Source organism: Acinonyx jubatus, chromosome D2 (genome assembly GCF_027475565.1).
Source record: "Acinonyx jubatus isolate Ajub_Pintada_27869175 chromosome D2, VMU_Ajub_asm_v1.0, whole genome shotgun sequence".
NCBI classification, from domain to species: Eukaryota; Metazoa; Chordata; class Mammalia; order Carnivora; family Felidae; genus Acinonyx; species Acinonyx jubatus.
In genome coordinates, this window is record NC_069393.1 from 59,872,737 (window position 1) to 59,887,357 (window position 14,621).

At 35.2% G+C, this 14,621-nt stretch overlaps 1 protein-coding gene and 1 pseudogene across 7 annotated transcripts in view; one reads left to right on the forward strand and one right to left on the reverse strand.

Moving 5' to 3' along the window:
* NT5C2 (5'-nucleotidase, cytosolic II) overlaps positions 1-14,621 on the reverse strand; it is a 146,684-nt gene that overhangs the window by 42,585 nt on the left and 89,478 nt on the right. For 6 of the 7 annotated variants that reach the window (XM_053207778.1, XM_027062975.2, XM_027062974.2 and 3 more), the window contains one exon: positions 3,635-3,708. In XM_053207778.1, the coding sequence (XP_053063753.1) occupies positions 3,635-3,708 (74 nt within the window). Of the gene's footprint in view, positions 1-3,634; positions 3,709-8,346; positions 8,712-14,621 lie in introns of those variants that run through there. The other variant, XM_027062976.2, reaches the window with a different exon arrangement.
* On the forward strand, positions 621-719 carry LOC113600411 (uncharacterized; annotated as a pseudogene).

Below are 14,621 nucleotides of genomic sequence, written 5' to 3' on the forward strand. Positions count from 1 at the left end.
TTCTCTGACTTATTTCACTTAGCATTATATGCTCTAGCTCCATCCACGTCATTGCAAATGGCAATATTTCATTCTTTATGATGACTGAATAATATTCCATTGTGTGTGTGTGTGTGTGTGTGTGTGTGTGTGTGTATACACACACACACATATACACATACCACATCTTCTTTTTCCATTCATCAATCGATGGACACTTGGGCTGCTTTTCATAATTTGGCTATTATAATTAATGCTGCTATAAACATAGAGGTGCATGTATCCTTTGAATTAGTGTTTTTGTATTCTTTGGGTAAATATCTAGTAGTGTAATTCCTGGATTTTAAGTTTGAGGAACCTTCATACTATTTTCTACATTGGCTGCACAGGTTTGCATTACACCAATGCACAGGGGGGATCCTTTTTCTCCACATCCTCGCCAACACCTGTTGTTTCTGTGTTTTTTGTTTTAGCCATTTTGACAGGTGTGAGGTAATATGTCACTGTAGTTTTGATTTCCATGTCCTTGGTGATGAGTATGTTAAGCATCTTTTCATGGGTCTGTTGGTTTTCTGTATGCCTTTGGAGAAATGGTTGCTCATGTCTTCTGCCCATTTTAAATTAGATTATTTGTGTTTTTTATCGCTTCTCGGCCTTTTGGCTAAGATCAAGTGTAGATTATTTGTGTTTTAGATGTTGAGTTTTATAAGCTCTTTATATATTTTGGATACTGACCCTTTATCAGATGTCATTTGGAAATATCTTCTCCCATCCAGTAGGTGCCTTTTAGTTTTGTTGACTGTTTTCTTCGCTGTGCAGCTTTTTATTTTGACGTAATCCTCATAGTGTATTTTTCCTTTTGTTTCCCTTGCCTCAGGGGACCTATCTAGAAAAATGTTGCTAAGGCCAATGTCAGAGAAATTACTGCCTGTGCTCTCTTCTAGGATTTTTATGGTTTCAGATCTCAAATTTAGGTCTTTTTTTTTTTTAAGTTTTTTAATTTATTTAAGTTTTTATTTTAATAAAGTACAGTGATTCTTAAACTGACATATTAAAACTCATGTACCCAAATTGTTCATTCAATATATATTTTTACTGGGCACCTACTACATGCCAAGTTTGGCAATACATCGGATATAAACGTGAAAAGAAAGCCCTTGCCCTTGAAGAACTCACAGGCCAATGGGGAGACAGGCAAGCAAACAAGAGCTGCAAATGATATATAAGTTGCTCTTAGGAAATGATGTACTAAGGTGTCAGGACTACAGAGAAGACAATGTCTCAGATGAGGTTTCAGAAAGAATACAGATCCTTTCCAAGAACTTATCCTGTGAGGCTATTACACTTATTCCAATGATGTTTATCCCAAAATACTCAAAGCTTTCAAAAAACACTTCTTTTAATCTTGTCTCCATACTTCATGGCACATTGTTCTGGTGAAAAGTCCTTAGCACTTCAAGGGTGTGAGGTTTTTTAAATAACAAGTTATTCCCAGATAAATTTAATGTATACCATTCTGGAAAACAGGTGACAGTATAAAGCCAATAAACTTGTTTCCCTATGTGCTTTATGAAGGCAGCACCATAAGACTAACAATGTTTTTCATCCAACATTGAACTATTGAAATGATGTACAGTCTCTCAAGGGGGACTACTTAAAGTAGTCCTTTTGAGGGCTTAATTCCTGGTTTGTTTGTTTAAGGTGAGGAGCTTAGCACTTTGAAATTACACCTCACTATAAACTGTCATTATTCAAAATGATTAATTTAAACTTATCATATACATATACAGGTGTGTGTGTATACGCACTCACATATAAATGTATGCTTAGGTTTGAATCTCAGTTCAGGTATATCACAGCTAAACTTCCTTGGACAAAGTCCTTAATGTCTTATCATCTGTAAAATGAAGACAATAGCAGTATCTGCCTCGTAGGGTTTTTGTAATATTAAGTAAATTATGTGAATGAGATAATCCATGTATTAAATGAGATAATCTATATAGAACATTTAGAATAGGGCTCGGCACATAATAAGCACTTAATAATTGTTAATAATTCCTATTAACTTTATATATAAATATATTAGTGTCTACAGTAAGAGTAAGCATTAAAATATGAAGTCGGATTACAAAAAAAAACAAAAAAGCAAATAAAAAGAAATTATATGGTATCTTTAAAGTTTAGAGACTAAGATTCAGTAACTTCTTCATTAAACAAGAAAATTTGTTTTTTCAATATCCTGTGGGAATAACTATATTATCTCAAAGCTCAGTAACAAAACGTGTCTGGAACCTACAGGTTTTCAATAAATCAAATTGAAATCAAAACTATTTCAATACATTGAGACTGTCTTAATAACCAAGGGGGAAAAAAAATCTGTCACTTTTGATCCCGTTAACTTCTATCTCTGTTTTAGGTAATATCTCGCCATTCCTTTCCCTTGAAAGGTAAAATTCTAGAAAGGGGAGAGATTGTAGGATTTTCTCCCAATTTGGACAGAAAGATCTACCCTGAGAAAGTACAGTATTTCCACCTGCTTTCTGACAAGTGCTCCTAAAAATGTCTAATTAAAAAACATAAAAGAATAAAAATGCTGTAAAAACAACCGTAAGGCAATAGAAAATCAAATTAATAACAAAGAGTATAAAGGAAAGAAAGGAAAATTCAAATCAAGGCAGTGTATATTTTTAATATATAAGTTGTCTGGTAGATGTCATGGCCACATCTATGTGTCAATTACCTATAAACTGCATGTGTTCATTTTTGCATTATTATATTATTATAACATGTATTTATTATTATTCATTTACTAGCCTAAACTGAACATCAAATTGAGATATGAGATGGAACTCAGTTTTCTAATACTGTTATATGAAAGGTTTCTGAAGATAAGTGAATTTATATATTTTAAGATTTTTGCTAAAGACAGTATTTTTTAGAGAAAATTTCTGAAAGATTCTTTCCCAGGTGTCATGGCAGTACACACATGCATGCACATACATACATGAATATGCACTCAACTCAGTCCTCCACCCCTACTACTTCTTAAATTAAATGACATTTTCACCAGATGCAAATATTTCAATAAAAACATCCTAAGTTCTGAAAATACCGTGCAACTAATGACTAATACATTGATTATTTTAAATATATATCAGAGACAGGAAGGGAGAAACAGCACAGTGCTGTGTTTAAAGTCTATCTGATAATGAACAAAGCGAAGAGCTCTAATTTTTAAAAAAGTCTTTACATAGCATATTTGCAATCCATTTGTCTTAAGAATAACATTAAAAATTTTAGCTGATAAAAGTTTTCCTTAGGTAGAGCAAAAGATACAAAATTCCATCCGTGAAGAATAGTTCAATAAAGTAAAAGTCAAAAGTGCCCTAATATACACATTAATGTATAATGTCACTGCATTATTTCTTACCAGGGTGTCTAAAGTAATTTAGCTCTACTTATCTTTACCATCTAAATCTCAGGATAACTGGTAATTTCAATAGTCATAAATATCAATGGAAGGAGCTTTGATAACAAGAGCTTCTGGTAGCTAAATATATGATTAAATCAAGGAGTGTTTATTAATTGCCTGCTGTAGACCCACTGTGTTATGTCTAAACCAGAAGTTCTGAAGCAATCAAAAAGTGCTACTCACCAGCAAGTGTGTAATCCATATCAAAACCAAAACACTTTATTTTTTCCATGGCTAAACTTCGGTTCACAAACACCCTAAAACAAGGAGCAAAAAATAATATCTCAATTAATACTGAGACAAACCAAAAAAAATTCCTAATTTAATGAAATTATTTGGCTATCTTTCTAGATTTTTTCTTCACTTAAACACCAATACTTAGATTCATAAAAAAAATTATTCAAGTTTTTCTTATACGATAAGTGAAATCAGGTAGTATATGGAAAAACATGTATTTTCTTATTGTGTCTTGGTGTTAACAATGCCACGTGAAGATTTCAGAGATTTCTCCTTTTCTAAGTCTGACCCACCAAGATAAGTTTATGCCTGAGATTTTATAATACATTCACTCATTCATTTGTAATTTATTTAATAAGCAGAGGCTCATTTAAAGCCTACCATGTGCCAGATACTAAAGATATAAACATATATAGATTCATTCCAATATTGAATGCCTACTTTATCCCTAACAAGGTACATGATACACAGTGAACAAAAGAGTACCTGCCCTCATGGAACCTCTATTTTAATTTGCAATCTCTATCCTTGAGGAAATTCAGCCTAGCAGGAGAAAGACTTATACACAAATAATTTTAGCAATTCAATAATTGCTATACAATAAGACAGAGGAGACAGCACCAGTTCTTTGGGGACCAGAAGAGATGCCTGAGCTGAATCTTAAGCAATCAGTAGAAGTTTTCCATTTGGACAAAGCAAGAAAGGCAATCCAGGCAGATTAATCAGGCCAGGACAAGGTTTATAGTGAACTATAAAAACATTTACAGTGGCTGGAGTTGAGGGAGTTTGCTTTGGTTTTGCTTTTCCGTTTGTTTTTGCAAAAGGAGGTTTTCCAGAAGGTCAGGGGTAGGAGGGAAAGGGCAATAAAAGCTATGAAACTAGAGGTACCTGGGTGGCTCAGCAGGTTAAGCATCAGATTCTTGATTTAGGCTCAGGTCAAGATCTCGTGGTTGATGAGATTGAGCCACGCATTGGGCTCTAGGCTGACCCTGTGGAACCAGCTTGGGATTCTCCCTCTCCCTTTGCCCTTCCCCCGCTCTTGCTCTCTACCTCAAAATAACTAAATAAATATTAAAAAAAAAAAAAAAGCTAAAAGGTTAGGAGTCAAAATCACGAAGATTCTGTATGCCACGTTAAAGTATGGACTTTATTGGGCAGACAAGGACAAATTACAGATTTTTAAGAAATGAAATAATCAGTTTCAAATTTCAGAAATCATTTTTGAAGACACAGGGAAAAAACTATAAAAGCATGGTAAATCATCAATCACCATGATGATATTCTGGGGTAAATTCTAATCATTTCTGAAAATAAAAAAATCCTTTCCATCTGATCCCCAGCTTGATAGCCTCTTATTATCAAACCTTTTCTTTGCCTTCATTTTATAAGTAACTGTGAGAAATAAGAATGCTACAAATCACCTAGAAAAATTGATAAAAATAAAGATGCCTCGTCTGGGCTCCCCTATTAATGACGTATAGGTCAATAATCTCCCAAGAGGAGAGACTGTACCAGGGGATACAAAAGACTCCACTGGGCACAAAAAGAAGATACTAGATCTTCTACTGATACTTCATCACTTAAAAATGTTGAATTTACATATGTTTTCTACTATATATAAGTAAGGACAAGAGTACAGGAAGGGATGAATGTTCTACATTTTAACTGATGGGATACTGAAGAGTTTGGGAACCAATGATTTAGGCAGTGATATTTTAAATTAAAAAAATTTTTTTAAGTTTATTTATTTTGAGAGAGACAGAGGCAGTGTGAGTGGGAGAGGGACAGAAAGAGAGGGAGAGAGAGAGAATCCCAAGCAGACTCCATACTGCCAGCACAGAGCCCGATGCAGGGCTCAAACCCACAAAACTGTGAGATCATGACCTGAGCCGAAACCAAGAGTCATATACACTTAACAAACTGAGCCACCCATGTACCCCATGATTTTTTTTTTTACTCTTCAGCAACTCATATATTACTATTTTAAATTTTAACAGAGAACTTTTCCTCTCATCTCAGAACGTATATATGAATTCTAAATGCAGCTCTATAAAACCCTTAGTTCCTGAGAACTAAATCCTGAGAATTAATGCCAGTATTGGTATTTAGCTCCTTATCTCTGTAACACTGTAGATTAACACTCTATTTCTCTAATGGGATTATGTACATCAATTATGCTTTAACTACTTTATCTACTAAGTACAGATGAGTTGTATATGAAAGTCATTGTTTAGAATCTAGGTAATACTGAGTGCTGTATATTAGTTTTGCCACTGACCAATGGTGAACCATGTTTTATATAAAAAGTACCTATCAGGCCTATTAATAATTCATCTCTTACCCTAAATTATTGTAAAAATGTTCTTTGCACATGATGTATATCTAAAACTAGTCCTTTGCATTTTTGGCTTCCTCTGCAGATATGTATTTTTCTTTTCCCTTTTCTTGGGGCTTCTTTTCCCTTAATTAGACCTGTTTGGTGCTCTGGCTTCCTATTTTAAGTTGCCTTAATATAGGTCCTTTCTTATGGATAGGAGGGGGATAGAAGACTAGTGGGTAGCTGAAAGATACAAGGAACTACAAGATAAATGACACCCATCCAAATTTTTTAAACACCCCCATAACCACAAATATATCACCAAGACCCTTCTACCACTTCATCAAATGTCACCCTGCTTTTACTAATAAAAGCATCTACTTTAGCATCACCTTTTCCCAGTTACATAAATCCTTCTGAAGGCAGCACAAGAGGGAGAAGACACAAAGTAATGATTCTAACTCTGGAAACCAAATGTTGCCACTGAAGCTTAAGCTTTTCAAACACACTCTCCGTTCAGGCCAGAGGCCAACTGCATCAAATCCTTGATCAGAGCCCAAACAGCTGACATGCCTAAAATATTCTATGGGAATTCAGGCAGGAACGGACTGGGAAGATTATTCTTCCTGGTGATACAACCCAGGAGGGATATACGTTGGGCCACATAATAAAAGAAACAGCTTTGTTTCTGATAGAAGAATGATGTGAGCCGGTTTCAGACAGAGCTAAAATCACAGGGAAAAAACCCAGACTTTGCTAATATCGTTCAATCAGTGCTAAACGTAGAAAGAAACTACCAACAGACCCAGCAAAATAGCTTACCACAGTTTCTTTCTTGGTCAGAAGAAAAATTAAGCCTGTACTCCTCATCACATTTTTTTAAGGATACGAAGATCATAATGCCCCTTAAGGATTATCCATACAAACTCTTGGAATCACATATATTGGGAATATGAAAATCTATTGTTTTGCCAAAATAATCACAGCTAAATATCCATCAAATTGCACTCTTTCCTCTTTGATTAACTTGTCACTTTATTCAATCAGCACATTTGTTGAAAGCCTGGTACAAGGCTGGTACCACTATGTGACATATTCCCAAAGCTGTTCTTCAGGGAGTAGCCTGAGTGAGAAAAGACTTTTTAGATGCCTAATCTTAGGAAATAAGATGTCCTATGAAGATCTTCCACCAAATACCCCTTTTATCTTTCCTTTTTCATTCAAAATAAGTAACCTCATTCACAGAAACAATTCCTGAATTTAAGAAAGAAACCATCACTTCTGTCTCCCCTTCTCATTTCTATTATGAAACAAAAGAAAAACTTCACATAGATTTTCATCTCTTCTTTCCCTAACTTATGCTATAAAAACACGGGAGGAAAAGGCAATAGGGAATTAAATCTAATTCATGTGCAAATATCTAAAGTGTATTAAGTAAAGTTATAATGACAAAAGGGAACAGGTGGATCAAAGAAAACTGTAATAATATATATGCTAAGATTTACAAAGATCATAAACAACCAAATGCTCAAAGTATGCACGGACTTCAGAAGAGAGGCAGCCTGCAGCCAGAAATATCATGTCTCCAGGATACAGTCTTCAAGAGAAACAATCTCTTGGCCTGAAACTAATCACTATTCTTTATTATTATAACAAAACAAAGTATTAGGTGTTGTATCAGTTAAAAGACTGGGTCACTGTCCCACCATATATTTATAACAAAAAGATAATACCTGCTTAGAGAACTCAAAAATTTCTATTGGTCCCAGGACCTTGACTCTATCTTTGCCAATGCCAATTTACTTGTGTCACTTTTCTAAATTATTAACCAGTGGAACACACTCCACTGTAGAGCTCCACTTCAAGAATGTGAATACAGTTGTGAAATTAACTTTCCAAAGCTTGCTTTAAATAAAACACAAACTCTCCATTCTAGAAAGCGTGACTGACCTAAGCATCCAACCTTACAATGCAATTATCAGGCAGAAATTCCTACAGAGTAAGGCATTTGCAAGATACAGATTTGAGCATTAACAAGAGAAATGATCTTTAGGAAAGAACACATAGGAGCACTATAAAACCAGGCACAGATTTCAACAGAAACACAAATAACAGCTTTTATCATCATATTCCACTACAATAAGGCATAAAACTTAAAGAAATTCTATCCAAGTAAATATAGATATTAACCATAAGAAATAAAACTAATTGCTTTAAGAACAGAGATCTAATATCCTCATGGTTAAGGAACGTGAACATGCAATTTACTAAATTTGGAATTTTGTAAACAGCAAACTCTTAGTGGTTTTGAGATTTAACTCATAATTCAAAGCAGCATTACCTCATCTGTCACTGGTTGCCGTTCTGCAATGTGTGAAACTATGAGTCAATTAGTTCTTGAAGTCACATAACAAAATTCTTCAAGTCCCTAGTACAATTTATTTTTGTGTAACTTGAACCTAACTTCAAAAAGACTGTTTTGGTCTGAATCAAGTCCCTCTAACAACACGTATCTTCTGAGACAGTGTTGGAGAAAACTCTTCTGTGTCTAATTTAACTTGTCATTGGATATCACTGTTGCCCCACACAAATCCATTTGGAATAGAGTTTCTTTGGCGATGGTGAACTTTATCCCTAGCTCCTCCCCCTGCCTACGAGTCACAATTTCCTGGCCAAGGGCCCAACAACAGTTACTGCAACAACAAATGAGACTAAAGATACAAGTACAAAATCTTGGGTATATTTTGGTTATGGGTTTGTGTAATAATATACTCAAAGTCTGTTGCAATCAAAGAAAAGAAGTTACAAGTGTTTTGAGAGTGCAAATTTAGATTATGAACCAAACAATGTCTCTCTGTGAGTGACTATGTGTGTATGTTTACTTAATAAAAATATGCTACAGTGTGGATTTCTGCTGAAAATCTAATTTAGTGTCTTTCTTCCCAAATTAGTTTCTATTTCTGCTTTTGGCATTCTCATTTTACCACTCAAGCCTAAAATCTAGTTAATATCTTTTTACTCTTTCCTCTCCCTCAAATCCATATTATCTCATGTGCCTTAATTTAAATTTTCAAATGTCTATGGAATCCAGATCATCCATTTCATACTGCTAACAATTTGTCCAGGTTCTTATTAACTCATTAACTCTTAGCAATCACCTACGAATTGCTCTGCCTGTACAGTAATGGCCAGATTGACTGCTTTCAAGTAGTGTTACCCAAAGAGTGGTATGTAATCTACAGACGAATGCTGGCCTGTGAATAGTCGTTACTAACCCATGACATGACACATACAGAAATTGCAAGTATTTAGAAACTTTTATAGCAAATGTGAAAATTTTACATTTGTTGAATGTAATAATAAAAAATGTAGGGGTGGGTGCCTGGGTGGCTCAGTCGGTTAGAAATCTCACGCTCTCTCTCAAAAAACATACATTAAAAAAAAAAGTAAACTTACACATCTCCTCATTTTCCTAGTAATTCATTTTTATTATATTTTATAAACGTATACTTTGACAAGATTAGAATTAAAACAAAAAAAAAAACTGGTCCCTCACCACTGATAATTTAAGAAGCACTGTCCTAAAGCTCAAACTCTTAAAGCCCATGTTGCTTTCCTACTTAATAACCTTCAGACATTCCTCCCTACCTACCCAAACTAACACGTTTCTGTATATTCCAGGAGTTCAAAGCTTTTTACCATCTTTCCAAAATCACTTTTATCTCACGTTGATCCACATCATGCAGCTTTTGCTCTAATAATCAAAATGAACTACTTGCTATTTCCTAAAGGTGCCCTGAGGCTTTGTTTATGCTGTTCCCTATACCTGAAATGTCCTCCTCAGTTATCTCTAATTTTTCAAGATGCAACAATCTCAAGTGATTTCTTCAAGAAACTATTCCGGCTATGCCACAGAACTATCTGACAGTGATGTTTCTGGGTCTCAGATTACTTTTGTACTTAGTGAAAGAGATTATAAAGTTGTAATCCATGTAAGAGGTTTGAATATTCAAATATTATTTTGGCATGTAGTATATTTTGTCACATATATAAAATATATGGGTAGTTCTCTTATTCACTAGATTATAACCTTTGTGGCCAGGATTTACTAACTTCCCAAAACCTAGCACAGGGCCCTGTAAAGAATAGAGACAATATTTAACTGAGAACTGGGTTTCTTTTGGGGGTAATAAAAGTGTTCTAAAATTAGACAGTGGTATTGGTCGCACAACTCTGACTATCCTAAAACCACTGAATTGTACACTTTAAAAGGGTGAATTGAATGGTATGTGAACTATATTTCTATAAAGCTGTTATTTAAAAAACATAATGCCAAGACCTGTCTTTGTCTCTATCCTTCAATAAAAAGTATGCCTGGTGATATAATATATATATATAGGTAAGAACTTTCTAATTTATGAAATGGAGTCCTAAAAATTGATATTCAAATACCACTCCTATACAGACACAACAGAAAAATTGGGGACTAGATTTTATAAAAGCAAAAATCATTTAAGTAATATTAGTTTTTGTTTTCATAAACTTCAGCCATTAATCTACTAATTTATCTGAATATTTTCTCTAAGGAACACCCTAAGGAGGGATACATTTTATTTATCACTTTATGCCAGAAGAACAGCACCCTGTGATTTAAAAGTATGAACAACAAGGACGCCTGGGTGGCTCAGCAGGTTAAGCAACCGACTTCAGCTCAGGTCATGATCTTGCAGTTCATGAGTTTGAGCCCCGCATCGGTCTGTGTGCTGACAGCTCAGAGCCTGGAGCCTGCTTCAGATCTGTCTCCCCCTCTCTCTCTGCCCTCCCCAGCTGACACTCGGTCTCTCAAGAATAAATAAACATTTAAAAAAATTAAAAAAAAAAAGTATTAACAACAAGGGGCGCCTGGGTGGCTCAGTCGGTTAAGCGTCCGACTCTGGCTCAGGTCATGATCTCACAATTCAAGAGTGCAAGCCCCACATAGGGCTCTGTGCTGACAGCTCATAACCTGGAGCCTGCTCTGGATTCTGTGTCTCCCTATCCCTCTGCCCTTCCCTTGCTAGTACTCTGTCTCTCTCTCTCTCTCTCTCTCTCAAAAATAAATAGAACATTTTAAAAAGTTTTTTTAAATATTCACTTTTCTTATTCAAATACTCAATAAAAAAATGTTCCAGGGAAAAGAAGTGACTATGGTGGCATGCACAGAGCAAAATTAAAGAGGATTAAAATTTAAGAGGCCATCAGTTGTAAAACTCACCCATATTATATGCCACTAAAAGCAGGGTGTGGGGGTGGGTGGAAGGGATGCCCAAGAAAAGTCAGAGCCTCATAAAGCCACAATACCACAGAGCTATACCCATAATATGAAGAAAAAAAAGAAATAAATCTACAGCACTGAAGAAACACACAAGAAAATTTGTACATCTCAGCCCTGACACAGTCTAAGGCAGGGGGGGAAAAACCTCCCTTTGAGAATTTGAACAGTCATGTAGTAAGTTTGTGGTCCACATTTACATTGCTAGGATGGTTAATATTGCCCTTAGGTGACTGAAAGAAATGAAATCATCTGGAAGAACTCAACTTAATTCTAGGTGGTATATTGCTAGATGCAGCCCGATTTCAGAGATGTTTAGATGTGAAAAAAATGTGTATAAAATACTAAGAGTACTTACTGGTCATACTATCCACTAAAGCTTTCAAACTTTAAGGAGATTCTCTTTAAGGAAGAGACATTAAAATTCCTTTCACCTTCTTTCCGAAATGAAGGAACTGCAGTAATGAGAGCAGATGGTGGGGAATAAAAGAGAAGACTAGCAAATGAAGAATATACAAATTAAGAGAGACACCAGAGACAATATCAGTACTTCTGAATATAAATTTACTGTTCTAGAACCTCAGTCTAAATAAATACAAATTTTTCCAATCCCTTTTTTCATATTTTCCTCTAAATTCTTTTTCATTTTTTTCTCCACAAATTTTTAAAGAAAAGACCAATGTATGGAGAATAATTTATAAAATGGAGCAAAATACAAAGGTTAAATTTTGCAGAATAAAAATAAGAAGAAAGTATGATTATCCAATGTTATTAGGCAAACTTAACAATTGTACTCACTGTGCTATAATGGAAAAGAGAGGTCAAAATCTAGAAGTTAAAATAAAAGCAAATGATAAAACTCATTTTGACCTCTTACCTAATAGAAAGCAGCACTAGTAACTCTAGTTACTCTAGAGGATCCAACAACTCTAAAGGATCAGGAAGCAATCATGACACTAGGAGAGTGCATTTTTCCTGCATAACACATCCTAAATCATCTGTATTCCCCCAAGTACATTCCCATAAAGAAGAATAAATAATAACCTTTTTATTCACAAATTTTAAATAAGCAAGTTGAGGAGCTTCTCAAGTCTCATCCCCCACCAACTTTACTGAGGTATCATTTACTCAACATAAAATTCACCCATTTTAAAGTTTGGTGCATTCTGGCAATCGTACACACTTATGTAACAACTACCATAATCAACCCCAAATGGTCTTTCAAGTCTCTCTTTTTTAAAAGATTTTATTTTTAAAGTAATCTCTATACCCAACGTGGGGCTTGAACTCAAAACCCCAAGATCAAGACTTGCATGCTTGACCAACAAGCCAGCGAGACACTCCTCCCTCATGTCTTTTGGCAATATCACCCCGACTTCTGCCCCAAGCTACCACTGATTTATACTTTCTGTCACTACAGGTTTCATATAAATGGAATCAAATAAGCTATAGTTTGTGCCTGGCCTCTTTTTTCTTAGCACATTTCTGATACTCATTCATGTTGTTACATGTATCAAAATTAGTTATTCTATTCCTGAGCAATATTCCATATTATGGATATACCACAATTTGTCTATCCATTAAGTTACTAGATACTTTGGGCAGTTCCCAGTTTTTTACTATTATAAATAATGTTGCTATAAACACTCACATACAAATCTGTGTGGGAGATATGCTTTCATTTCTCTTGGGTAAATACCTATAAGTGGAATTACTAGGTATGTTTAACATAATAGTTGTGGGTTTTTTTTTTTTATTTAATGTTTATTCATTTTTGAGAGAGAAAGGATGAATGGAGGCAGAGAGAGAGGGAGGCAGAGGATTTAAAGTGGTCTCTGCACTGACAGCAGTGAGCCCCTTGTGGGGCTCAAACTCACAAACTGTGAGATCATGACCTGAGCTGAAGTCAGACACTCAACCAACTGAGCCACCCAGGCACCCCGGTCATGTTTAACTTAAAAAGGCATTGCCCAAACATTTTTCTCTTTTGTATTCTTATCAGCAAGGCATAAGAGTTCCAGGTGCTCCATATTGTCAGTATTTGGGTTTTTTTTTTTTTTTAAATGATTATTTAAGACCGAGGGAGAGACAGAGCATGAGCAGGGGAGGGGCAGAGAAAGGAGACACATTATACGAAGCAGGCTCCAATCTCTGAGCTGTCAGCACAGAGCCCCACGCGGGGCTCAAACTCCCAAACAGTGAGATCATGACCTGAGGACACTTAACCGACTGAGTCACCCAGACGCCCCTACAGTGTTTTTAATTTTAGTCATTCTAGTGGGTCTGCAATGGTATCCCATTGTGTTTTTAATTCGTATTTCCCTAATGACTAATGCTGTAGAGCATCTTTTCAAGTGCCTATCGGCCATTTCTTTTTCTGTGTGGAACATCTATTCAAATCTTTTAACCATTTTTAAACTGGGTTTGTCTTAATTGTTGTGTTGTGAGAATTCTTCATATATTTTGGTCATAAGTCCTTTATTAGATATATATGTATTGAGAATATCTTCTCCCAGTCTGTGGCTTGCCTTTTCACGTTTGTTTTTTTTTTTTTAATTTTAATGTTTATTTATTATTGAGAGACAGAGAGACAGAGCATGAGCATGGGAGGGGCAGGCAGAGAGAAGAGGAGACACAAAATACAAAGCAGGCTCCAGGCTCCGAGCCGTCAGCACGGAGCCCAATGCGGGCTCAAATTCACAAACCACAAGATCATGACCTGAGTTGAAGTCGGACGCTTAACCAAGTGAGCCACCCAGGCGCCCTGCCTTTTCATTTTCTTAATGGTGTCTTTTAAATAGCAGAGTTTTGTTTTTTTTTTTAATTTTGACGAAACCCAATTGAACAATTTTGATTTTCATGTTTTTATGTATTTTCTCCAAGAAATTTTTAGCTAATTCAAGGTCACGAAGATTTTCACCTACACTTTACTTTTTACGTCTATATTTAGGTCTAGGATCCATTTTGTGTTATTTTTTATATACGGTTTGAGGTAAAGGTCAAGACTCTTTTTTTCTGAATGAATGTTCAGTTATTCCAATCACTGAATTATCTTTGCCTCACTGTTAAAAATCAATTGACTATGTATGTGAGGGTCTATGAAGTCCCTATTAGGTTTCATGATCTATATATGACTATTCTTACACTAATACCACAGTGTCTCCAATATCACAGGTTTACATAAGGCTCAAGTATAATTTTTGGTGATTTAACTTAATAACAATCTTTTCCTATTACCATTAGGAAAATATTTCACAGATATCAAATGATATCTATGTCTAAATATTACACATATACAAACTGTG